This window comes from Scomber japonicus, chromosome 4, assembly GCF_027409825.1.
Source record: "Scomber japonicus isolate fScoJap1 chromosome 4, fScoJap1.pri, whole genome shotgun sequence".
NCBI classification, from domain to species: Eukaryota; Metazoa; Chordata; class Actinopteri; order Scombriformes; family Scombridae; genus Scomber; species Scomber japonicus.
Window position 1 is genome coordinate 5128351 of NC_070581.1, and position 25715 is coordinate 5154065.

General features: G+C 39.2%; 2 protein-coding genes across 2 annotated transcripts; both read right to left on the reverse strand.

The window, feature by feature from the left end:
* Nucleotides 1-2197: 2197 nt before the first annotated feature.
* sephs3 (selenophosphate synthetase 3) lies at nt 2198-9492 on the reverse strand. The gene is made up of 8 exons (XM_053317786.1): nt 9081-9492; nt 7479-7582; nt 5956-6063; nt 5648-5802; nt 5358-5448; nt 5134-5233; nt 3462-3674; nt 2198-2871 (listed from the first exon to the last, which is right to left on the reverse strand). The coding sequence occupies exons 1-8, from the start codon at nt 9355-9357 to the stop codon at nt 2621-2623; spliced, it is 1299 nt and encodes a 432-aa protein (XP_053173761.1). The 5' UTR covers nt 9358-9492; the 3' UTR covers nt 2198-2620.
* Nucleotides 9493-10490: 998 nt separating this feature from the next.
* ikbkg (inhibitor of nuclear factor kappa B kinase regulatory subunit gamma) lies at nt 10491-24666 on the reverse strand. Its single transcript, XM_053317268.1, has 13 exons — nt 24400-24666; nt 23746-23886; nt 22617-22891; nt 20423-20497; nt 19420-19605; nt 18352-18413; nt 16263-16460; nt 16001-16153; nt 14958-15030; nt 14633-14767; nt 13342-13478; nt 12992-13068; nt 10491-11644 (listed from the first exon to the last, which is right to left on the reverse strand). Exons 2-13 carry the CDS (start codon nt 23882-23884, stop codon nt 11478-11480), a joined length of 1677 nt encoding a protein of 558 aa, XP_053173243.1. The 5' UTR covers nt 23885-23886; nt 24400-24666; the 3' UTR covers nt 10491-11477.
* Nucleotides 24667-25715: the final 1049 nt, after the last annotated feature.

The following is a 25715-nucleotide window of genomic DNA, read 5'->3' on the forward strand; positions in this document are numbered from 1 at the left end:
TTTACAAAAATGAACCGGGATACTTCCTCCTTTCTTCTTCTAATAAAGTCAGAGTTTAAGCCTCGGTGGCGCTCTCTGGTGGTGGGAGTAGTAACAGCAGTCTGCCATTTACAGTACATGAAGGAACGTCTTCAAGTTGTCATCTCTGGAAAACTGTTTTAATATTTAATTTAACCAAATTACTACCTCTAATTACATTTTATATATCTATAATAGTATTTCTCATCGTCACTGGTCAGAATGGTGATTAAATATATCCACATTTCAAGATATATACTACAGCTAAAACAGCACAAAACAATTAACTAGTCACTGAAAACATTTGAGGTAAGAAATAAACAGATTATTCATATTTGATCAGCACTGTTTAGCTGTTTAGTTTTTGACACTTTAATCTGATTTTAGCTGTCAGTCATGCGCATGCGCATTTGGTTGGCCCCGCTGCGGTCAAGTCAAAAATCATGAGTTTAGGACAAGCGCACTGCGACACCTAGTGACCATATTTGGCATCGACAGCAAACGTAGTTATGACTCGTAAGAATCAGATTGTAGATATCTGAAATAAGTTTTTCCTCTAGTAAAAATTCCAGATATCTAAAATTAAAAGCCCAATATACACGAATGGCAGTAATGACGTCATGTGTCCTAGGAAGAATGACGTTGTGGATATCTAAAATGTTTAATTTGTTTATATATATATATATATATATATATATATTCCAGAGTTGCCTGTGTATCTTTTCAATTTCTAAATGTACAAACATCTGCTTTACAAGCTTTACAAGATTTATTTTATTTTATTTTTTCCATTAGTTTGTCATTTTATTGATTGAAGTTATGTACACAAGGAACTGTGAACTCTTAGTGCTGTGTGTGTACTTGTTGCAATAAAGCTGTTTAAAAAGATATATGTGAAATGTTTATTTTGAAATAACATATTTGCAGTATAGATCCAGCCTAGATATTAAATGTTGAAAATGACCTCACACACCCAAAAAACTATTTACCAAAACATAATTTATACCAAGGATATAGAGTTAACTCAAGCTTTTTTCAATCATAAATCAAAACATTTGCCCAAAAGACAGATCAGATGAATTCTAAACTATGTCCCAAAGTTCACAGAAGAACAAAAAAAACAAAAATCGCATTCACAATAAAAAAGTGAATGGTTGAGACTGAGTTCAGTTCAGTTCAATAATCAGCACAGGTGTGTGTGTGTGGTGGGGTCCTCTCACACACTCCAGGATGACTTTACTTCAATCAGGGTTCTTTAACTCTTTGCAACAGTACTATATTTGTTTTTTTCCCCCTTCTGCTTAGTCTCACTTCCCTCTGATCTCTTCCATGCTATCTTTGTGTGTGATTACCCCTCCCCCAGCTGTGCCTTGTTAACCTCTAATCCCTCCAATTCCTCCTGCCACACACTTGTGCCAACATCAGAACCTTAGACACACGCAAGGTTCCGATGTTGGACAATCAGAGAGATCAGTACACTCAAGTAGGATTACTCCTTATGATGTGTAATGTTATCCAACCCGACAGGATTTTCCACTTCATTATTCTACTTTTATGGAAATTTGGAAGTAAATTCTGTTTTATTAACAAAGTTACTCTGGATAAAAGTGACATTTCCTTTTATTTGGACTCAGTGTAGGAACATTACACCAATGATTTTCCTGGTGTCATTAAAATGTCTGCATGAGCAATGATAGTGGTCAGATAAAATGTAAAGTATTTAAATTACATAATGTATTCTATCATAAACAAAACACCATGAACATTTCACTTTGAGTTGATGATGGTTTTTATTGATTGTGAAAAGCAGAAAATCTACAAACACAGACAGCTGTGGACCTCCAGCAAACACAGTCCCACCCCGCTCCGAAAGCGAACATCCGCTCTGCCCTCCCCCGTCGTCTGGGGTTTAAAAGGCAGAACTTCATAAAAAGGGAAAAAAACGTGAGGGACTGGTTGTTGGAAGGGGTCCATTCAGCTGAAAAAAACAACAACAAAAGAGACGGACATTCTGGACTCGAGCCCGACTCGAGTCCGGAGAAAGCTGCTCAAGCCTTCCTCTGGACAGCGTGAGCAGGAGTCAGGAGCCGGGACTGATGAACCATTTCATTTCCTTATTGTACTCAGATTCCCCCCCCCCCCACATACACACAGCAAAGCAACCCCACTCACCCCAGTCAAATCATCTCACACACACTTCATTATTTGCTGAAGTTGGCCAGAATTATTTGGAATGTTTTCTCTTTACATGTGAAAGTCATTAAGATAAAATATACAAACTCATCTCTATGGATTAGAAAAAAAGGTAAGGATTGCAGATCTAAATAAAATAAAATAAAAAGATGGGTGTGGGTGTACAGCTGATTATCCTGAATTAATTTACATTTCATTCCAAAGTGGTGAAGGCCTTTTGCTTTTGATAAATAACTGCCTGCTGTCCACTTCCTCCCCCACTGGAAAGAAAAGATGACAGTGATTTTGGTCTGTGTGCTCTCAGCCTTTTGACTGAAAAGGGGGATGAAGTGGAAGGCAACACACTCTCACACATTCTCACATTCTCACACTCTCACACACACACACAGTGTCAAAGGGGCGCCAGTGTCTATGACAAGGTGGTTCCTGGAGCGGGGCTGCTGGAGCTGTTGTCCTGGTTTGCCGATTGGCTTCCTCGCGGCGGGACCTCGATGATGCGGGGTTTGTCGATGATGCGAGCGCGGCGGTCGCCTTTCTCCACGATGCCGATGATCCAAGCCCCGCCTGCCGCCCCCTGGCCCCCAGCTCCCGAGCTCTGGCTCTTCATCTCGGAGCAAAACTTGGCCGCCTGCTCTCTGGGAAGACAGACCAGGAGCCCACCTACAGAGAGAGAGAGAGAGAGAGAGAGAGAGAGAGAGAGAGAGAGAGAGAGAGAGAGAGAGAGAGAGAGAGAGAGAGAGAGAAGAGAGAGAGAGAGAGAGAGAGAGAGAGAGAGAGGGAGAGAGAGAGAGAGAGAGAGAGAGAGAGAGAGAGGGAGAGAGAGAGAGAGAGAGAGAGAGAGAGAGAGAGAGAGAGAGAGAGAGAGAGAGAGAGAGAGAGAGGGAGAGGGAGAGAGAGAGAGAGAGAGAGAGAGTCAACACAGCAGTTATAATGACACTCATCCTAACATGCTCTTATTGTGGAGGCAGTTTCATTATCACACAAGCCAACAATCAAATCTCTAAAATATGAGACAAACAAACAACAAACAAGTCACAAGAAATCTTTCTTTTCTTTTAAAATCTTTTCTTTTAAATCAGGCCGTTAAAAGTTAGTTATTTCATGCTTAACTCAGAGAAGCAGCAGCTTTGGTCAATTTAAATGGATTCTAATGGTTTCTATGGTACACAATATTAATAACAGTATATAAACAATACATACTACCAAACATCTCAAACTTCAGACAAAGACTAAATGTTCTGTGTTTATACCGGATGTCTCAGCCGATGAGCCCTGAACCAGGTTGAATGCGTTCCCACAGGCTTTGCTGATGGCCGTCATCTTGGCTATGATTGGTAGGTTGTGGATGACGAAGGCCACCTCGTTGCGTTGCTGTGCTGCCAGGTTGTTGGCGTGCCCCAACAACCCGAAACCCGTCACGTCTGTGGCTGCGTGGGCCTGGAACTTGTGCATTAGGCCAGCCGCTGGAGACCAAGCAAGACATCAATGTGAATAGCCTAACTATAACCACTCATATGATTCATTGAATATAATGTCCATTTTCATAGCACTAATTGCATCATTATAACATCTTTTTAGTTAATTAAGTCAATCCAGTAGTTTCTGACGCCCTGCTCGATGAACTCATGACTTCCTGATATTTTTTCACATTAAAAGCCATCGATGAAAGTGAGGCTGGAGGACTCATTAATATGAAAATTCTGGACCAAGTGTTGACATGACATGACTCTTACTGTACTGATGGCGTTGGTGCAGTAGAAATCAGCACTAATTTATCAAGACAAAAAGTCAACAGGTCAATATCCAAACTAACAACAATCTTTTTTTAGTCAATTTTCGTTACTAAACAGAATCCAAATTCTCTGATTCCAGCTTTCCACGCTTGATTATCTTCTGGTTTCTTTGGAGTATGATGGTAACTTAATGACCATCATGCTCTGCATCACTGCAGGGTGGCAACAACTGGTGGAGGTGTAGCTATACATTTACACAATGAATTTCAGTACAAACCATCTGTCTTTCCATCTGATTAGATATAATAAATATAGTATTGATCAACTTATATATAATCATTCACTACAGGAATTAACCAGATACGTGCATGGTCATTATTTCACTATTATATTAAAAATACCTAACAATACAAAATGATGGTGTCACAGAGTGGCATTGCTGTTAGGCCATCATGGCAGGTAACAGTTAACTTTTTACAGTGTGTCATAAGGTCAGTGTAGCAGGTAACAGTTAACTTTTTACAGCGTGTCATAAGGTCAGTGTAGCAGGTAATAGTTAACTTTTTGCAGCGTGTCATAAGGTCAGTGTAGCAGGTAACAGTTAACTTTTTACAGCGTGTCATAAGGTCAGTGTAGCAGGTAATAGTTCACTTTTTACAGCGTGTCATAAGGTCAGTGTAGCAGGTAATAGTTCACTTTTTACAGCGTGTCATAAGGTCAGTGTAGCAGGTAATAGTTCACTTTTTGCAGTGTGCCTCAGGCCATCACAGCAAGTTATTTTTTGGCAGCACACTGAAGCCATGGATGTATTAGAGCTCTGGTAAAACTTCCAACATTCAAGGCCATAGCTGACATCATGTGTGAGAAGTGTCAATAAGCTCCACCTCACATATAAAAGAATGCAAGTCACAGATTGTCATTCAGTGCCTGGTTTACTTGTGTAATGCACAGTTAAGCTAATATTTGCATTGACTCGAATTGATCATTAGGTGCAGAATTGGGTTAACTTGGGAATAGGGGATTTAGAAATAAAGGCAAGGCTACTAGAATTCACAGTAAAGCAGACAGACTGGGTTCATTTACATTGAGTGTGTGGAACAACATAGAAGCAGTTACTGCACAAGCTGAGAGTTAATGATTCTTCTTGATCAGTGATGTCAGCAGAGTGTGTAGAAAGAGTGCGGTGTACCTGTGCGATTGAGCGTTGCCATGGAGAACATGGCTTCCTGATAGGCCTCTTTAACTTCCTCTTTGGTGACAACGAGTTTGATCTTGTTCCACCTCTCAGGCTGGTGAGACAGAGACGTGACAAACAGGAACGGGGAGAGGGTGATGAAACATAAACAGGTCAATGTATATATGTAGCACAGCAGTCTATATAACAGTGATGTGAGTGGAGTTCAGGAGGCTCACCTGATCCAGCCACTGGTGAGCGTTGACAGCCACCTGCGTCCCCAGAGGTTTCGTTAGAACCAAGACGTCGCCTGGGACCGCACCATCTGGCCTGGAACACACACACACACACACACACACACACACACACACACACACACACACACACACACACACACACACACACACACACACACACACACACACACACACACACACACACACACACGAATTTGAATGAATTTAAAGATGTGTCCTGAGGCTCTTGGAACAATTATTTGTTTTTAAATGTAATGTTTGAACTGACTTACATGATAAACTCGTTGGGTTGGCAGACGACTGATGCTACTCCTCCTACGATGATCCAGGGGTTGACCACCGTCTGGCCACCTGTCACAGAGGTCCCGCCCTCCTCCGCCGCATCACGAAAGCCTCGGATGATCAGCGGCATCACGCGCTCACGGTCCTGTAATACACATATACATACAGATGATACTGAATCATGACAGGATGAAAGAAATCTATATACACACGCACGCACGCACGCACGCACGCACGCACGCACACACGCACACACACACACACACACACACACACACACACACACACACACAGTTACCTTGTCGTTCATCTTCTGGCTGACACTCAGCAGCATCAGCATGTTGTCACACTCTGTGATGCCCATGGCGTAAAGATCACTGAGGACGTTAGCACATGCTATCCTTCCCTGAGACACACACAGAGAAAGAAAGAAGCCTTTTACTACATTGTATTTGATAGTTGATATTTTCATATTGTATATTTAATTGTAATTATCTGTCAATGTTAGTCATAGTCTTGTTCTGTACTGATTTCTGATCTGTTGTGCCAATAAAGCTTATTTGAATTAGAGAAAGGGACACAGAGATGGCACTGTTTAATAAAAAAAAAGTTTTTATCTTCATAACTATGAGTAACTTTCAGCTGCAAAACAGCTATTCCCGTCTAAACTTTCATTTAACAAAAAAAAAAAGGAGTAGAGATGCAGATACATCAGGTATCAGTTAACCCATCTGATATCAGATATTTTAAATATTAGCCATTTAGCAAATGGACATGTATTTATTTTGCTACATTTTGTTTTATAAAGTTAGGAAAGCAATGTTAAAGTCAAGCCTGATGTTGCCTTACACATAGAAGAATTATTCTAGTCTCTTCCACACAGAGTGACGTAAACACTAGTATCAGATCAGTAATATGCATCAACTCATACTCAGAGCTCAGGTATCAGTATTGGGACTGAAAAAGGTCAATTGGTGCAATTTTAATAAAGAGGTGTACGTTCCACTGTCAGTCTTCAGTTGAACAAAACCACACACACACACACACACACACACACACACACACACACACACACACACACACACACACACACACTTTGGTTTTATGGTGAAGTTATTTCTTGCGGTATTTCACACATTTCTGTGGCAGGAGGGTGTGTTTAGTCTTCAGAGTTGATCATTAATGGTTTTTTTCATAAAAATGTAACAAGACTTTCTCCTGAGCCAGCATATGGTGACACAACTCACCGAGCACCAACACATCATAAAATACACACTACTTAAAGCACACTTCAAGCTGCACACGTCCCCTAAAAATAAAAAGGCAGCGTGTGGAGTTTTGCTTATATCGAGTGTTTTTCACCATAACACACTGCATATTCTGGACAACTAACAAGCATGTTAAGTGGATTTCCTTCCTCATTTTTATGTTCCACTACTGACTGTCATGCAGCTGAAGAGCGTGCATCCTCACAAAACCAGGACACACAACCCTAAGACCACATTGCTAAAAATACAAGCGGCAGTATCTGTTAGTCATGACATATATATTTAACACACTCATAAAAATAACATTTTGGTTAGTATAAAAGGAAATACAAGTACAAGAAAAGTCTTTTGTTACTAATTAGTGAATTGATAATTAAACTGAACAGCTCTACAAAATAATCTGTACACTTTGATATAACTGTGTGTAGAGTATGACTGTTTTTACACATTATAAATGACTCATATTAAAGGCTATATGCATATATATCATCATGTGTGAATGCCTGTTGTGTAGTTGTGTTGCTGTATTTCTTGGATAGTGTGCTTAACTCACCATCATATATGGATCCTCCACCAGAGGGTAGAAGAAATCTGTGGTCTGGGCCAGTGAGAGTCCTCCATGTCTCAGAGGAATCACACAGCAGTCCATTCCTATACCTGTCAACACACACACACGCACACACACACACACCAATATAACATATAACTTATACAATTTTCATTTCATTTTTACAGTTTTTTCCCCAGGGCCATCACAGAGCTGAACCATCATGATCCCCCCCCCCCCCCAAAGTGCAATATGAACTCAATGCAACATGGACTGTGTAATATATAAAACACATCTATAAACTTGAGATAGTGCAATAAATGGAGTAGCAGGATTAGGCAGGGCAATAAGGGTTGTGCAATATTCCATTGCTGTTACTGTTGCTCTCATCATGTGTTTCTGATGCACTTAATTAGTGTGAGTGTGTGTGTGTGCAAGTGTGGGCATTGTTTTTAGAGGCTGCACAAGTAAATCTCATTGTGCTGTTTTAGTCAGGGGTGATTCTAGGATCAGACCTTTAGTCTACTATAACGTATAATAATAGTAGTTCAGAATAAACAATCACAGATTTCTACAGAGAGGACTCTAAGATAGTTAATGAACTCTGAGGGAAAGATTATATATTAATGACAATGAACTATCCAAAGGTCATTAAACCTGTTAAAATAAAAGCATTTGAACCTGTAGCATAAGTGTTTGTCCCATCTCTAACAGACAGGCTCGCAAAATAATTTAAGGTGTATAAAACAATTTTTAGAAAAAAAAAATAGAATAATAATTTATTTATTTATTGTTAGGGGAGCTGAGATCAAAGGGTCTAAAATCGCCACTGCGTTTACTGCATAATGACAAAGTTGATTCTGATTCTGATGCAATGTCTTGCAATGTTGTGAAATACAAGATCCTGACAATAATTATGAAATTGAAAGTCAAGTGAAAATACTACTTTGTGGTAGTGTTTAATACATTCATTAAGCCTACTTTTGCATTAGGTTTATATGCAAGACTGCAGTTACTCAGTCCTGTCACACAATTCAATTACAGAAGGGATAAAAAAACACATTAAAGTCGTCTAAGGGGATGATGAGGCAGCATGGCAGATGGACAAGTCACACAACACAGGTTAACCTCACAATGACACTGACCGACAGATAAAGAGGAAAATCACCAAGCGACACTAATGTATGAGTTGCTTTACGACATACAATGATTTCTACATGCTGGAGGTCCGGTTGTTGCACATCTACAAGTACGTTACAGTGTCTCCACTCACAGTTACGGAACACCGTCACTAGACACACATTTGACTACGAGCATGAACTTTGAACTCAAATATTTTGCTGAATCATACCTACACAGCATAGTAAACTGACAAGTTATTTCAACTTTACTTCTCTAATTTCAACCTATTAGCTATTGTTTAGGAGTATATTGTTAGCAAATGAGACAACCGAGGGGCTAATGAAAATGTTTTTATTCATTTACGTATAAATGTTATATTTATACGCATATAGAGCTCTGTCCATCTGTTACATGAACTGCTATAAGAATTAACACTAGCTAGCATGTGTAGCTCCGCCGCTAAAAAAAAAAAAAAACTCTTCTTACCGAGCCGAGGGCCGGGCAGCTGCTGGCCGAAGTCTGACACTTGGTCTCCGGCCTTGCCTATCCCGTCGGCCCGGTCCTGCTCCAGTCCCGCCAGGAGTTTGAGCAGAGCCTCCTGCGGGACCTTGCAGCCTCATCCCTTTAGGTCCGAGAAGGCTGTGAGACGGAACCCGCGCTCCAGGCCGTGCTCTTCGGGTTTGAAAGGCTTGTATCCGGGGAACAAACAACCCTCGGTTCCCACAGCCTCCGCCGGGGGAGGCGGGGAGGTTGAGACCGACATGCCTGCCCGCCTGGAGTGCACTTGAAACACGCAAGGCTTTCACGAAGGTAAATACAAAGACGCTGAGGATGTATGGAGTCGTGTGTCCGGTGAGCGGTTCCCTCAGGCAGAGAAGGACCTGTGTGAAGTGAACGCAGTCAACACGACTTCCTGTCGGATCTGTAAAACTTTCACTATAAAGTCCTACTGTGATATGCACATTTGAGAGATCCTACACAAACCACTTAAAATCCCCTCCAGACACGTTGTAAGGTGTATATTAAATATTCTGCTTTGAGTATTGATGTGTGTCTGTGATTTGTCACAAAAAGCAGATGAATGATAAAAACAGTCTCTTAGGGTCAAACTCTGTACGTGCATCATTACAGTGAAGCTCAAGCATTGATTCAACTGAAGGAACAAGTAGAAAAACACATTTTTTAGCGGAAGGAGCCTGTAGATCAAACGATTTGGACAGGATATTGGAAACAGTTCATTTAAGTGCATCGCTGTGAAAAATCGTCATGGATGTAGGAGCGAATATTTTATTTTGAGGGAAATATTGATGATTTCCGGTTCCTCTTGGCTTTCAACGGCGGTTGTAAAACGTCACCATCTACTCTCACTGTCAGGTGTTTCATTGTATATATATATATATATATATTTAAAGTAGACCCATCTGTCTGTTCTTAAATTAATGGAATATTACTTGAGAAAGAATATTATAATAACTACATTAAATATTGCTAATAAGAAAAAAAAAAAAAGGAAAATAATTATAATTCCCCCCAAACTGTCATTAATGGTTTCTTCCCAGTCGCACACATGGCTGTTCTACTTCACTCAACACAAATACACACACACACACACACACACACAAAGACACATGAGGTCATGGTTTCTTCTGGGGACATTACATAGACTTACTTTAATTTCCTGGAGACTTGCCCCAACCATCACCAACCGAAAGTAGCCAAAGGATACTTAAATAATTACACAGTACTAACTACATTAGATATTGTCAGCCTTACAAGAAAATAAAAAGGAAAATTATAATTTCCCCTGAATAATCATAAATGGTTTCTTCCCAGTCGCTCACACGACTGTACATACAGAAAATACACACACAAACACACACACACACTCAATTTTAGAGTTGTTGAATAACTGATTTATTTCGTAAATTTCAGACAGTGTGAAACAATATTCTTTGCACTAAATGATCTATAATAACAGACGATTTCACACAAACTGTGACTGAACCTCAATGTGCTTACATTCAGATAGATAAATAGCTAGGTGCTACAGGTAAAGATAAGACAGCGTAAGGGGCAGCACAAAGTGTTTTGGGTTAAGGGTCAGGTCAAAGGTGTACACAGGCACAGAACACAGAGAATGGCTACTTTTTTTCAATAAGAGTAAATCCATCTCTAATACATAAGAATACATGTTTTGAGGTAATGTAGACTAGCAACATTTATGACCAAAACATATTTGAACATATTTTGTTATTTAAAGCTCACAAGTTTATTCACACTCATGTGTCACCTCCTTTGTGGTAAAGGGACCCCTCTGAATTGTCACTTTTTTTAAATGACATTTCGTCACCTTTAGCCCAAAGGGTACTACAGTCAAAGTATACACACTTACCCCACAGTGTGTACACTAGTTACCTCCCTCAGCTGCTGCTACGCCTGCGAAGTCAAGAGGGACGAGAAATGAGACTGAGGAAAGATATCATGGGGTGTACAAATTATGATGGGCGTGCATCAATGTGCCATCTCAGAGGCAAGGAAGAGGGAGAGGGGAAATAAAAAGAAAAACAGGTGCTAGGAGGAAAAAGGATGGAAAAGCTACAGCAGAAACTGAATCCATGGAGCAGTTCTAGAGAAATACCATGCTGATTAAAATTGGTCATTCTTTTCTTTCACTGGTTCATACTTTCATCTGATTGCCACTTGTCTTGATTCCATTCAAATAAGATCCACAGTGTGTATGATTGTGTCAGTTTGTTTGCATGGCAGAGAGAGTAAGGTGCAACTAACAAATGTATTTTACCCTCTGGTCTGTCTGTCTGTCTCTGTATGTATGTATGTATGTATGTTTGTTGTGATGTGATGATGTCCTTAACTATGCTGGTGTTACTGTATACAGTCCATGACATGTATCTGCAGCGTGTCCATATCTGGAGCCTGGTACTTGCACTTAGGACAACATAAATCTGGCAGCTCTTCAGCACCAGCTGGAACTTGATCAGGCTGATTGCGGAACAAAGAGGGAGGAGGCGCCGTGAAAGGGGGGAACACCACTAAAGCAGGGAAAGAAAAACAGTTAGTGTCATGATCTCTACTCAATACATCAGTATTAATAAAGCTGCAGCGGACATTACCTCACAAACAAAATTGGTAGCAACTTTGAGAGCCATTAAAAGCTCTGATAATAAAAAGGGCTGATAAGGGATAAAATTATTATTCCACTAATACCACGGCCATTTCCCAATAACATGCCATTATGTCATCAAATTAAGCAATAAACCAAAATATACTGTGGATTACAGTGATTTTAGAACAGCTAAGGGCTGTTTTTAGGCACAATGAGGAGCAGAGTGCCCCCCCCCCCAGCTTATATAAAATCACTGTAAACCACGGCCTCTTGTGGTTTTTGCTTTTATAAAACACCTGGCAAGATTTCAAAAAAAACCCCACACATTTGTTATTGATAACAAATAATGATTATTTTGCCAAGCAACATAGTTCTTCAGTGACATTAAGTGGAATGGTTGCCAAGCAACACACAGACGCAGTGGAAAGCATGCTAATCGGGCTAGTCAATCATGCTTAAAGACCAGGGTGATAATTACTATTTATCTGGATGTCAACATTAATTGTGCAATTGTTGAAGGAGTGTTTAATTATATTAGCACTGTTTCTTTGCTGGTACAGGGATGTGTGACTCTAAACAACAGGTCTGAAAACAGCAAGTGGTCCACACATAGTCTGTTTAACAGTCCCGCCTTCATTTCTTCACTTTTCCAGCGCTTCAATTTCTCTCCTTAATTTCAGTATGTCTCCTTTTTTTAAGTTATGTTTAAAAGTAAAAATTGATTATTTTTTTATTTTTAAAATGAATCACTTTATATAAAAAGCACAATCAAATGTTTTCTGTAATACACTTTATTTTAAAATGCCATCTTTATTTGATAAAATAAAATAAAATGTATTTTTCTTTTTCTTTTATTATCTATTTGAATCCCACCAGTTCAGTGTAAATACTAATAAATGAATTGTACTGTATTTATGTGACAGTGTACAATCTAGCCACTAGACACAGATGCTGATGGAACTACAATGCTACTTCAAGATGCTGAAAAATAACAAACATTATGATGTTCTGGACCTTCACTTGAGGAAATGTTCACTAATTGGACCTGGGGGAATTTTAACTGAATACCCCTTTTATACAGTATCCTGGAACAGCTTTGAATGTGGCTCATAATAATCATGACTTTATAATTAAAAATATAATACATTCATATACTTAGGCAACAAAATGTTTATCTTGGTGTTCTGTTGTAGTTATCATAAAAGAAAAACACTGAAAAACACTTGGTATCACTTCATATCTGTGTGCATTTGTGTGTGCGTGTGTGATGTACCTGGTTGAGGGTTAATGTAGGGGGGCCGTGTTGCAATGTCGTCCCCGTGTCTCAGCTTCATTTGCTCCATACGTGCACTGAAACAGAAGAAGACATGTATAGAGTATAATGTGCAGTTCTGACTGCAGCCATTAGATGGCAGCGTTGACCACGTGCCAACAACTCTGCTTTTGATGACCGCTGCAGTCACAAGCTAAAGTGACTTCAAGATGCTGATGCTGATTCAAGCCACTCTGCTGTAGACTTAAGGAGATCAGAATCCTTCTCTATCCTTTATGTGAATGTTCCTTTTCTTAGGGGATAACCTGTCTTTGACGTAGATGTGTAGTGCATTGTGTGGTAGGATTTACCGTGATGTGGCTTCCTGTTTGAGCCTTTCAATCTCAGCCCGAGCCTGATTCAGCTGTTCCTGCACCTCCTCCTTCTTCTGGTTCAGCTTTTCTCTCGCTTCTCGCTCTGCCAGGAAATCTGCCTTGTAGATCTCAGCCTAAGCCAATGAAAAGAAGATGTTACTTAATTCCCCTACAGCTGTTACTGTTTCATAATGTACTTGTGTAACTGTTAGCTGATAGAGGCTGATTTGAACAGAATCGACAAGCAGCTCGAGAGGCCGGACTAGGGACTATATACACAATGTGATGGTTCATTCACTGCAAACAGAGAGAGGGCTCTAGAAAAACACTGTATCACTGCAATTGATAAAACAGTTGCCACGGTGATAACTTTCCAGAGATGTAAAATCCTGTATCTCATGATTCAGACAATGCTACCAGTGTTATGTAAGTGGAGTATTCCACTTAACTATAAGTTCCTCTTAGTGGAAATGGTCTAAGCTCATCTGAGATGTACAAGTGTGTAATTTAATGCTTAACAATTAAAAGCTACAGACACAATCACAAAGTAATAACTGTTACAGATAGTTGGCTGTTTTAACAGTGCTGAAATAGTTTCAATAAGTTTGAATTTGAACTGAATTTGAATTTACTGAGAATTTAAAAAAACTGCTCTAAATGTTACAAAAACCTGATCCTGTAATAACTGCAACAACAATTTTGAGTGTAATATAAAGGGGAATCGTGCAATATTGATGGCAGTGTGTGGAATGTCTTGTGTGTGTGTATATTATGTGTTTTCACCTTCCTTTTAGTTTTAGTTCTAATTACGTATTTTATTCTTTTACAAGCACCTTCTTTCTTTTTTATACTTATGGCACCATGGGGATTGCTTTCAATTTCGTTGCACATGAAAATGAAAATAAAGACTATAAAATTCTATAAAAGAGAAAAAAACTAAATGAAACCGTGTTTGAAAAGGAAGTAGGAAGAAGTATATACTTATAGATTCCTAACCCTTTCTCGCTACTCCTCCATTCACTCATTAATCATGTATATCTATCCACAATTTATTTACAACCCAAATATTCACCCAGTGTCCAGAAAATAACCCTTCTATCTATGAAAGATATTTTTTAAATATTTTTGGGCCAATTTCTATTTGCACTTTAACTCCATATCCAGGCCACTCAACAAATTCAGCCCACAGATTGAGACTGTTTTAATAGATGAAACTCTCCTCTAACACTTCCAACTGAAGTGAAGACAGTCAGTATTATGTATAGTGTGTATTTGATCATTCATGTACCTGTGCAGTGAGGACAGGAACAGTCTCCAGAGAGCCTTTCTGCTGCTCTACTTCCTCCTTTAGTTTATCAATCAGATCCTGCTTCAGGGCCAGCGCTCTCTCTGCCTCCTCTAGCCTGCTGCACAGATCTCCTCCCTGGAACACACACACACACACACACACACACACACACACACACACACAGACACAGACACAGACACAGACACACACACACACACACACACACACAGACACAGAGACACAGACACAGACACACAGACACGTAAATCCAGATGCTAAACAGCTAACCTTAGGAGAATTGATAGATGTTTCAATGTGTTGTTACCTCATTCTTCAGCTTAGAGTCGTAGTCTCTAAAGAGACACGTGTAGGCGTGCTGCAGCTGTGTCAGTTTTTTCCTGAGAGAGCAAAATAGGGAAATATTGTTATACACTGTTTAATGTACTAAAGTAACATCTGTGGTTTTAATGTTACACTGTGTGCTCTGTACACAGGTGTTTGTTGTTATTTTGGAGTATTTTATTATATTTATTACATATATTTGTTTTATTAGTACAATTCTGGGGTATTTTTAGTAAAGTAACTTTTTTAGTTTTTCCATTGTGTGGCTGTCTTAACTGTGAATGTAGCTGCTGTAACCAAGCTATAGTATAATATACTGTACTGGGCTCTATGTATGGAGCTCTTAACAGAATTTAAAGAGTCCCCATTTTTTTCTTTTATTCTTGTATATATAAGATGCAACAATAAAATAAAATCTTCTCTTGTGTAAAAAATATTTCTGCACACATGAGGTTTGTTTTCCTGTTCAATGAATGTTTAATATGTGTCATGTTTTATATTTAATAAATCTCTCCTTTTATTCTTAATGACAATCTTAATTGCCCCATTCACATTTTTTAACAATGTTTTAAATGTATTTAAACATCTGATTTTGTGAAAAGTTTCTTTAATGTTCTCTCTCTGATTTTAAAGTTTTATTGATGTCAAATTCTGAAGCTTTTCAGTCTACTCTACTTAATTAGAGTACAGTCCCTTGTAAGTAAGAGACATATTGATTTAGATGTAGTCATATTTTGTTCTGATATACCAATACTGCAACTTAAGCCCTGTATTTGTAGTCTACATGAATGAATCAAATTAAAATTCATATACACAATTTTACATTACCTGATGTTCATATCTTTATTTTTTTTTAACATTTTTCCTTATCTGTCAAGTTTAGAGAAAATACTTTGAATACTACTTAATGTTTATGAGAGAAATCTTTTCCTTTATGTTAGTGAAGAAACTTAATAAGTAGTTGGGCCACTGTTATCTGTATGTGTGTGTGTGTGTGTGTGTGTGTGTGTGTGTGTGTGAACCCACTTCTCCTCTGTGACCACATGTCTCTCAGTCTTCAGGGCTTGTTCCAGGCTCTGTGTCTGCAGCAGCAGCTTGTCCATGGCTACGTTATGCTGCTTCTTCTGCTGTTCCAGTTCCCGTTCTGCCACCTGCAGAGCCTTCACCTTACTGGACAGCCTGCACACAAACACACACACACACAACCAGCGCCACCATCAGCACACACACACACACACGAGTGTGAACGGGGGGGCGAGCGTGCAGCAGTTTCAGAGCGTCCACTCACTTTTCCTCCAGTATCTTGCGTTCGTGCTCGCTTTTGTCCAGACAGCTCTGTCTCTCGTTGAGTTCTCCTAACAGAGATGTGGCCTGAGCTTTCAGAGCTTCACAGTCTTTGTCCTTCTGTTTGAGCATGGCTTCAGTTCTGTCCCGCTGAGCCGAACTCTTCTGCAAGTAGTCAAGCTTTTCCTCCAGCTCCCGATACCTGCAAAAACAAACCATTTATTAAGTACACTGAAGTTTCAATCCAAATTCTCATAGAAGCATTTGTATGTTCTTACTGAATAATTGATTGCTTTTTAATCCAAATCCTATTTTTTAATTTGCAAGAGCTGCAAATTAACATGAACTAAATTATTTAGTCTAGAAATAAATAAGAAGTTGAATTTTCTCCCTGTGAAAATCCATCTGTTCTATTCACATACAGAGAATATGAGTGTGTGGTTATGCTTGGTCATATCATGCATTGTAGTGCTGCAATGATTAGTCAATTCATTAACTGCTTACAAACTATTAATCATTTTAAATCAAATTCTCTGCTTCCAGCTTCTCAAATATGCATTTTCTGGATTCATTTCATTCAATTTTTCACCATTTCCAGTCATTTTATGGACCAAACTACTAGTCCATGAATCGTGGCGAAGGCTCAACAGATTAATCGATCATGAAAATGATCATTTGTTGCAGCCCTGATGCCTTGTTTAATACAATTTAGACTACACAATACTAATACTAAAACTAATTCAATAATCACTTCATTTGTGTCATTTGAACTTATTTTTTGCACTACATCCCCTGTATGAAAGGTGCTCTATAAATAAAGTTTATTATCATTGTTAATACTATTATTTTTACACTTACAATTTATAAAAAAATATATATATCATTGCAGTTTAAATCATAATAAATCACATTAGCCCTTTACTTTAGCCTCTACTGGCTGCTAATGGCTCAGATGTGTACTCAGTTTTTCCTTTTTTATCCCCATTACATAAATGATACAATAAAACAAACAGCCGGCCTTTGCCATGCTCCCCTAGCGTTTGGGAGGAGAACCGCCACTCAACCAAATCAAATATATGGTTAAGATGCTTAAAATTTAATTTATTGACAGAACAATAAATTGCTGTAATGACACATCAGAACACAATATGACTCCATCTAACTTACTTACAAATAAACAATAAAAAAACCCAAACACAAACACAAATGAATAAAGCTCAAAATGAGACAGGCTGGTAGTGTCAGTAACACACACACACACACACACACACACACACACACACACACACACACACACACACACACACACGCACACGCACACGCACACACGCACATGCACACAGTGAAAAAGAGAAGAGCCACACAGAGCTGAGGGCTCACCTGCCCTGTGTGGCCTGAAGCTGCTCTGTGAGTTTAGCCAGGCTAGAGCTGGAGAGGGAAAACAGACAGAGAGGGAGGAAGAGGAAGAGGAAGAGGAAGAGGAGGAGAATGAGGAGGAGAATGAGGAGGAGAAGGAGGAGGAGGAAGATATCTCAAAAGTGAGGGTTTTATTAGGAGAAGAAAGGCAGAAATAAAATAAAGAAACATTCTAGTGTTCTTATCATAGAAGAGAATTGTCTTCAGGTATGTTTACTACAGAGCCTGGAAGGAGCCATGAAAAAATAAATAAATAAATAAATTGTGCTCTCAATTAGTCTCTCATCTATTGTACAGCCTCACTATGGATCACATGGACTTAAGAGACACGCAGCTCTACACTTTAAGCACAATACTGTGTTATCTCTGAGATTTCTTATAAGGGATAATAGACTGTTTTACTGTAAACATTAACTATTAAATCAATAACAAGAATAATTACTTCATCTAAGAGCAGAATGACTGAATCTAGAGCACAAATGATTCAATCAAAAGCACAAGTTAAGTTCTTTTTTCTCCACTGACATTTCCAGGCTCTGAAATATAGTTAAGATGAATTAAACAGCATTCAGTAGCACAGCTGTTAATAACACACAGAAAGTCAGTTTAGTGGTGTTAGTTTGAAAGACTGTGTTAAAGGTTGTGTGAGTTGTATTAGAAGGTAAAAGAAGTGGTACCAGTCAGAGGAGTGCTGTGCCTCAGAGCGATGTGGAACAACCTCCTCAGTAACAGTGCTCCCCTGTTAAAATAAAAAAAACATTCACGTTCAGCCGTTGAAGTCCCAGCTGATTCTGGTTCCTCTTCATATCCAGAACAGTGATGTGTTTTGTACAGAGATGAAAGCAAAACACAGGAACCGCATTTTAAATTATGGATTGTCTGCTTGAATCTGAAAGTGAGCACGACTGGCTAACTGGCTTACTGTCAAAATCAATAACAGGATTATAAAAGCCACTCAGTTTATCAGCCAAGTTTGACCAGTGGTCACTCGTGGTGTTGCAGCTAAAAAAAATCCCCCTGTGGCCAAAAGGAGTATTTTCCCCATAGACCACCATTGTAAAAGATGTCTGTAAAACTGCTGACAAGACACCTCCAACTGCAAATAAGGTCTATTATGAGTCTTTATGTTTATGTGTATTTTTGATCCATGGAGGTTTTATATTTGTAAAACCTTCCTCCTATATATAATTATAGCTATTTATAATGATTCAATTACCAGCGGTATTTACTGTCATTTTATACAATAAAGTTTATTGTTGTGTTTATGCATATATTCTGTAAATATAACATTATCTGCCAATACATCCATATTGGAATGTTTTTGCTCCCTAAGAACAATATCGGCCCCTAAAATCCAGTATCAGTCAGGCTCTAGTCATCACAATGTAAAGTCTGTGGGCTGATTACGGGAAACACTACTGAGCATGTGCAGTGGGACACATAGCATGGCAGTAAAACAGGAAGCTAGAATTTGTATTGGAGTATGTGCCAGCTGAGCAATTCTTAAAGGAATGAATGAGAGCCATTTTTGGTCTGATATCCAGCTCTTATATTACATCCATGAGTTTCAGGCTATGTTAAAGTTGTGTTTACAATAGCATTACTCCAGTGTGGATGCTAGTCCTGGATGCTACTATATTAGTGTTTTTTCACACGTCATTACTTTATCTGTTATTTACTTTTATTACTCATCTAAACTGCTGTATGTGTTTCCTTATATCTGTGTGCTAACAAGCTAACGTTACCTGTGCCTGAGCCAGTTTGGCCAGCAGCTGGTCAATGCAGCGTCGCATTCGCTCTCTCTCTTTCTCTCCGTCGTCCCTCTCCCTCTCCAGCTCTTCGTTCTTCCTTCTCAGGTCCCTCATCCCTTCCTCCAGTTTTTCTTTGTGGGTCTTCAGCAGCTGCAGGAAGTCGTTAGGGCCTTCCACAGGCTGCGGAGAAGAGAGAGAGAGAGAGAGAGAGAGAGAGAGAGAGAGAGAGAGAGAGAGAGAGAGAGAGAGAGAGAGAGAGAGAGAGAGAGAGAGAGAGAGAGAGAGAGAGAGAGAGAGAGAGAGGGAGGGGGAAGAAAGAAAAAAAACGAGGGATCAATGGATGCGGAGAGAAGGAGAAAGAGAAGGAGGAGAGGGTTAGGGTTAGAGACAGAGTGGGAGGGTTAAATTGGTGGTTGCTAACATGTATGTGTTAATCATCCATTCAAAGTCAGAAGCAGACACTTCCATCCAGTCTCCAGAATTCCTGCTCGGCAGTCCAAAGAAAAAACACGGATGACCTCGAGATTAGTGAACTGAATGTAAAACACAGTTCCATTGCCGTTAAATTGCTTTCAAAATATCTCACTCTAAAGGCCATTCCGTCTTTTTTTCTTCAGTAGGAAGTCAGGATTTCTGTTCCTCACTGACAGAATTGAACTAGAAGTGGGATGATCAGAGAGGGGTAAGTGCCAGGAATCTTGATTAGATTGGTGAAAATCGGGAGAGGATCGAGCCGCCTCACCTGACGATCCTCCCTGCCCACTACCTCCCCACAGACCTCTGAAAGAGAGGTGGGGGGAGTGGGGAGGTTGCTACTCAAGGAGCTATACACACTTGCATCACCCTAGACACACAGACACACCTGTTAGATGAAAGATAAAAAAACAAACAACAACAACACACACACACACACACACACACACACACACACACACACACACACACAACAGGAGATGCATGGCAGGATTGAAGGCGTTTCCTGGGCCATGGTTCTTACCAGGCTGCGAGGGGGAGTGGTCTGCGTGTGTTGATCTGACTCCTCCACTCTCTTCTTATCCTGGTGATCCAGAGTCTGAGACACACACACACACACACACACACACACACACACAGAAATAAGAGTGAATGTCACGCCAGGTTCAGACACAGCTGCCACATTTCTTCATTATTCATGATTAGATATGTATAGAGAGGTACACTGAATAGCCCTTTAACACAGGCGGTTTGTATGTAGTGATGGACGCTTTGTGGCTGTTGTTATCATAATAATGTAAGAGAACAACTTAATAATGAATTCAGTTGCATTGAAACACAGAGCAGATGGAGAGTGAAATGTAGGCTTCATGTTCAGGTTGTGTGTTAATGTCCACGTGTGTGTTTTTTTAAAATTATATTTGTATTATATTTGTTTTGATGTATTAAAATTGTGTTATTTTATTATTATTATCGTCATCATCATCATTCTATCAGTTTTATCTTATTGATTTTATTCGTCTGTTTCTTTTGTCATTTCATCTCTTTTTTAACCTAGTTTTATCCAGCTTTTATTAAACCTTTATCTCTCTCTCTCTCTTTCATTTCTACTTTTGTTTTCTATTTATTCTAACCTAGTTTTTTTACTCAGACTTTAAATACGAACTCTATTTTCTCTCTTATTTATTTCACTTCATGTAAATGTTCTGAACTCTTATTTTCTCTTGCGTGCATTGGTCTCAGTTTTTTTTCTATGAAATGTGTTCTTTCTTTTCATTCCCTCGTCATTTTTATTCCTTTTCTTTATGCTGTCACTTGTTCCGTCTCATTATCAGCTTGTCAATCAACTGTGAAGCACTTTGAACTTCATGAACCTGTATATAAATAAAGATTGATTGAACACAGCTGCTGCTGTTGTTGTTTACCTATATTTACGTTTGTCTGGTCAAATGTCATGAATGGTTAAATAATGACTGGATCAGTAACATTAACACTGAGCTGTAGCTTGGGAGAATATGCATGAGTCGCCTTTATACTTAAAGAAATGTCGAAAAATACAAATACAAAACAACTCCATTGTGAGTTTGAGTGGAGGAGGCCACAGAGAGCAGGATTTACTGAGACTCAATTTATTGTGGTTTTAACTGAAAACCAGATTTAATCACGACAGGAAACCCCACTCTGATAGCCCCTCTCTTTCACTTTAACCTTTCTTCTCATTACTCATTAACTACAAGCAAAAAAAAATGAAAGAATGAAGCCATATAAGGTCAGTAACACATGATCTATATGGTTAAATATAGATATAAAGTCAAATGCTATAAATGATGGCATTTACATTCATTCGAGTACATTTCAGGTTTCAAAGATGTGAGATGATTCAGCAAAAGCCACAGCCAGCATAAAGATAGTCTTAACCTGACCACATTTGCACACTTTACCTACATAGAGAAATAGAGAAAGAGCGCAAAAAAAGTCCCGACCACTCCAGAGGGGAAAACCAAGTTATGTTTTACTGTTGATTTTTTATTGAGTAAAGGTGCCTCTTAGTCGCTTCTGTCCACTAGCAAACATCAAAGAAATGTTTAAAAGCTGCTGCGTGGTGGGTAAAGCCCAGATGTAAGTTTTTATAAGCTGCCGAACAAGTAGACTGATCCTTTAAAAAGACAAAAAGCAAATAATGTTACAATGACCTGAGCTCCATAAAAAAAAGAAAAAATCACACATAGTCCTGGACACGCTGTTTGTCACGTAGAACAAAGTCATAAAGAGCCTGATGGGGAAATTACTGCATGTGTGTGCATGTGTGTGCGTGTGTGTGCGTGTATCATTTCCCCTCCTATTTAAAAAAAAATGGCACTCTCCATCTCAATCACAGCCTATGGGAAGTGTCATACCAACCTGTTATGTGCTGGAGTTTGCTATACAGTTATTACTGTGGAAGCACATACAACATAAGAGGTTTCAGCACATGCTATAAACTAACTACCATGCTATAACTACCTATAACTACCTTTTTTTCTCTCTGGTAGATACACTGTGCTAAAATAATCCTCTGAAATGCTGAAATCTACTGTTTTAAACTAGCTATCATGCAATTAGAAAGATATGAAATAATCCATATGATCTCTGTATACATATACCAGTATTTTATACCTAATGTGTCTTGACGATGTGTGAATATGAAGTAGCAGATGTGTAAATGTTGACTATCTAACCTGTGAAGCTTCTACAGGTCCGTTCCTGGCCTGGCGGCTCTGCAGGTCTTCGGTCTGGTTGGAACTGCAGAAGTGGCTAGAGGAGGAGGTGGAGGCGGCCGGTCCGTTCACCAGGCCCTGTAAAGAGTGGTTCTCCTGAGCCAGCCTCTCCACGAGGGCCCTGGCCTCCTGGAAACGACAGCTGAGAAACTCCCTCTCCTCCCTCGACCTCTTCTGCCAGCCCTCCATCTCCTCGCAGCGTTGGCGCAAAGCGAAGTTGCTGCGCCGCAAGGCCTCTGAAGGACAGAAGGGTGGAGGGGGAAAGGAGGAGAATGTTAAACAGAGTAATATGGAGAGACAGTTTCAACAGCAGCTGGATCTTAATAGAGGTGGACAGTCAGGTGTCCATATAAACAGTGAAAGAGGTTTTCCTCTCTGTAATCATTCCTCCTGTTCATACTGACTATTAAAAGATCTCCTTCAAATGTGCTTTCAGTGTAAGTAATAGGAGACATAATCCACACTGTTTCCACACAGTCATTTAAAAGTAGATGATCAGCTTCTATTGAGTTTCAGCAGTATGACTTAGTCATATCAAATAATATCTGACACATTTACTTTTTAGCATCAAATTCCCTCTAAGTGTTTCCTTGTTGAGCTGTGGTGGAAGTATAGTAACAAAAAGACTTTGGTACTAAAAACACTGTAAGGTTGAAACATAGAAGATGAAGATTTGACTCAATGTTTACACAGAAGGAGGACTGTGGATTTAGTCCTCCATCACTTCCATTATAAGTGCATTATGAAGGGATCTAATGGTCAGTATGAACAGGTGGAATGATTACAGCAAGAAAAACAGCTTTAATGTTCATATAGACATCCGTTTTAAGACTGACTACAAATTGTGAACCTGTCCTTTAAAAGTAAACAACTTTTTGAAAGAAGGAATAATACATTCCCTTAAAAAAACAAAAAAACAAACAAAGCTGAATTAAATGATGAAACACATAATTACACAATTCAACACACCCAAAGACTGCTATGAAAAACATTGTCACCAATAGTTTCCACAGTCACTGCTGTTCAGAAACATGCTATTTAAAAACTGGGTCATTGCTTTATATAATTAAATGATGGTTATACAGTGTACCTCTGAGCTGCTGGTTGTCACCCAGTAGCCTGGTCACCACTTCATTGGCGGCCAGCTCTGGTGGGACCCTGAGGGCCCCACCGCTTTCCTCTCCTGACATGTCCCACTGCATGGGGCCATCAGGCTGGGGCTGCACCATCCCTGGAAAAAAACACATGCACAGTATCATCCACACACATATTATTTAACCGTTATCAGTGTGTTGCATCACTACACAAGTAACAACATCGTATTCATCCTCGCACGCGGACACTTTCACTTTCAGTTTAATCCCTCATCAAAATCATGGCTCATTTTATGTGTGAGGAAGCCGTCTGGCCTGCTGACAGGTTTGGCCCCGATAACCATTAAATGTCTATGCTCATATTGAGCCACCTGCACACAGGTGTCCGAGAACGGGAGGAAAACATTACGTCATCCGCTAATCCCATGCGGCAAAGAGCGGGATTCAGACACAAAGCCTGTGTTATAGATTCATTAACAACACGCCATGAGTAAAAACGACAAGTCGTCAATTAGAGCCATTAATGTGATTTAAAAACAAAATAAGCATGAAACACTAGCTTCAACCATGATGTCTTCTGAGGACTAAATATGACTTCAGAACATGTTTTAGTTGACAACAAATACATTAAAGCTATAAACTTTTCTTACCCGCTCTTCTTTGTCACTTTAATTATCCGGAATAACTCGATATTTATCCTGGTTAATGGCAGACAGCTATTAGCGTCTTAGCTTATGAGCTAACGTTAGCGAGCAGAGCAGCAGCTAGATAGTTGAAGGCACTTGTTGACTGACATAAACACCGACCCATATCAACTAATTGTATGTCTTCCGAGAGACATTTTGCCCTGTTTTTAAAGGTTGTACCTCTATATTGTGCGTATTTAAGATGGGTTAAAGGTTATCTGTCAAAGCCGAACCGACTGTTGTTAGCTCAGGAAATATATGAGGTTATTTTCCCCTGAGGTTAGCCTGTCAGGCACAACTTCCTCTCACACTGTCAATTACGCCCCCTGTGCGTATGTTATAAATCATTTATACAGTGGTGTAAAAAGTATTTTAATTCAGTAAAAGTACCAATACAGCAATGTAAAAATACTCCATTACAAGTAAAAGTCCTGTATGAAAAATCCCACTTCAGTAAAAGTAGATAAATATTAGCAGCAATAACACGTAGGCCCTAATTACAGTATTAAAGTAAACATAGTGATTTGATATCTCTTACTGATATATTATTATATATCATTCATTATATATCATCATGTCATCCTTGGCCCCTTCACTTCCAACGTTGAGTCAGTTACAAAAATCTGGGTGTTTTCCTGGACTGTAACTTGTTTTCCTAACAGCTGATAGACTACACAGTGTGGTCATGAGCTTTTTTGTCTTTTATGTGTGTGTGTATGTATGTTTTCATGTATTTGCATGTTTCACTATTTGATTCTTATTTTTTACATTATATTATATTATATATTAACATTTATTGAAATGAATGTTAGAAGTTTAGACGGAAAAGACGGAGCTGTCAACAATTCATAGACATCTGAAATGTGAGCCTGACTACACACCGCTTTTTGTAAGACGGTTTTGTCTTTAACAATGTGTTGTATTCTAAAAGCTTGTTATAGTAGCCAGCTTGCTCCTCCAGGCCCTCAGCACTAAGCTCTGCAACTATAGAGGACTGATCCTTTTGTTCTGCTGCACCACACCTGTGGAACAGCCTTCCTGACCATCTTAGGTTAACACAGACCCTAGTCTCCTTTCCTTTCTGTTCAGGCTTTGTAAAAAACAACATTTTATTGGTTTTCAACAGAAACAAAAGTTACACAGTTTTCCATCATCTCATAAACACATAGATAAATAATAGTGCCATCTATCCAATCTTAACAGAAACATCTCCAAGCTGATTGCCTCCCATCCTCACCTAGAATGTAAACACAGAAGCTTTCTTCCATTTTGAATACAGA

Excerpts from the sequence above, each read along its gene's own strand:
- ikbkg (XM_053317268.1), bottom strand. The coding sequence starts at position 23,884 with ATGGTGCAGCCCCAGCCTGATGGCCCCATGCAGTGGGACATGTCAGGA. Across the intron at positions 16,461-18,351 it reads GCACAGCACTCCTCTGACTG|GTATCGGGAGCTGGAGGAAA; the intron begins GTACCACTTCTT and ends TTGTTTTTGCAG. Across the intron at positions 16,154-16,262 it reads CGCAAGATACTGGAGGAAAA|GCTGTCCAGTAAGGTGAAGG; the intron begins GTGAGTGGACGC and ends GTTTGTGTGCAG.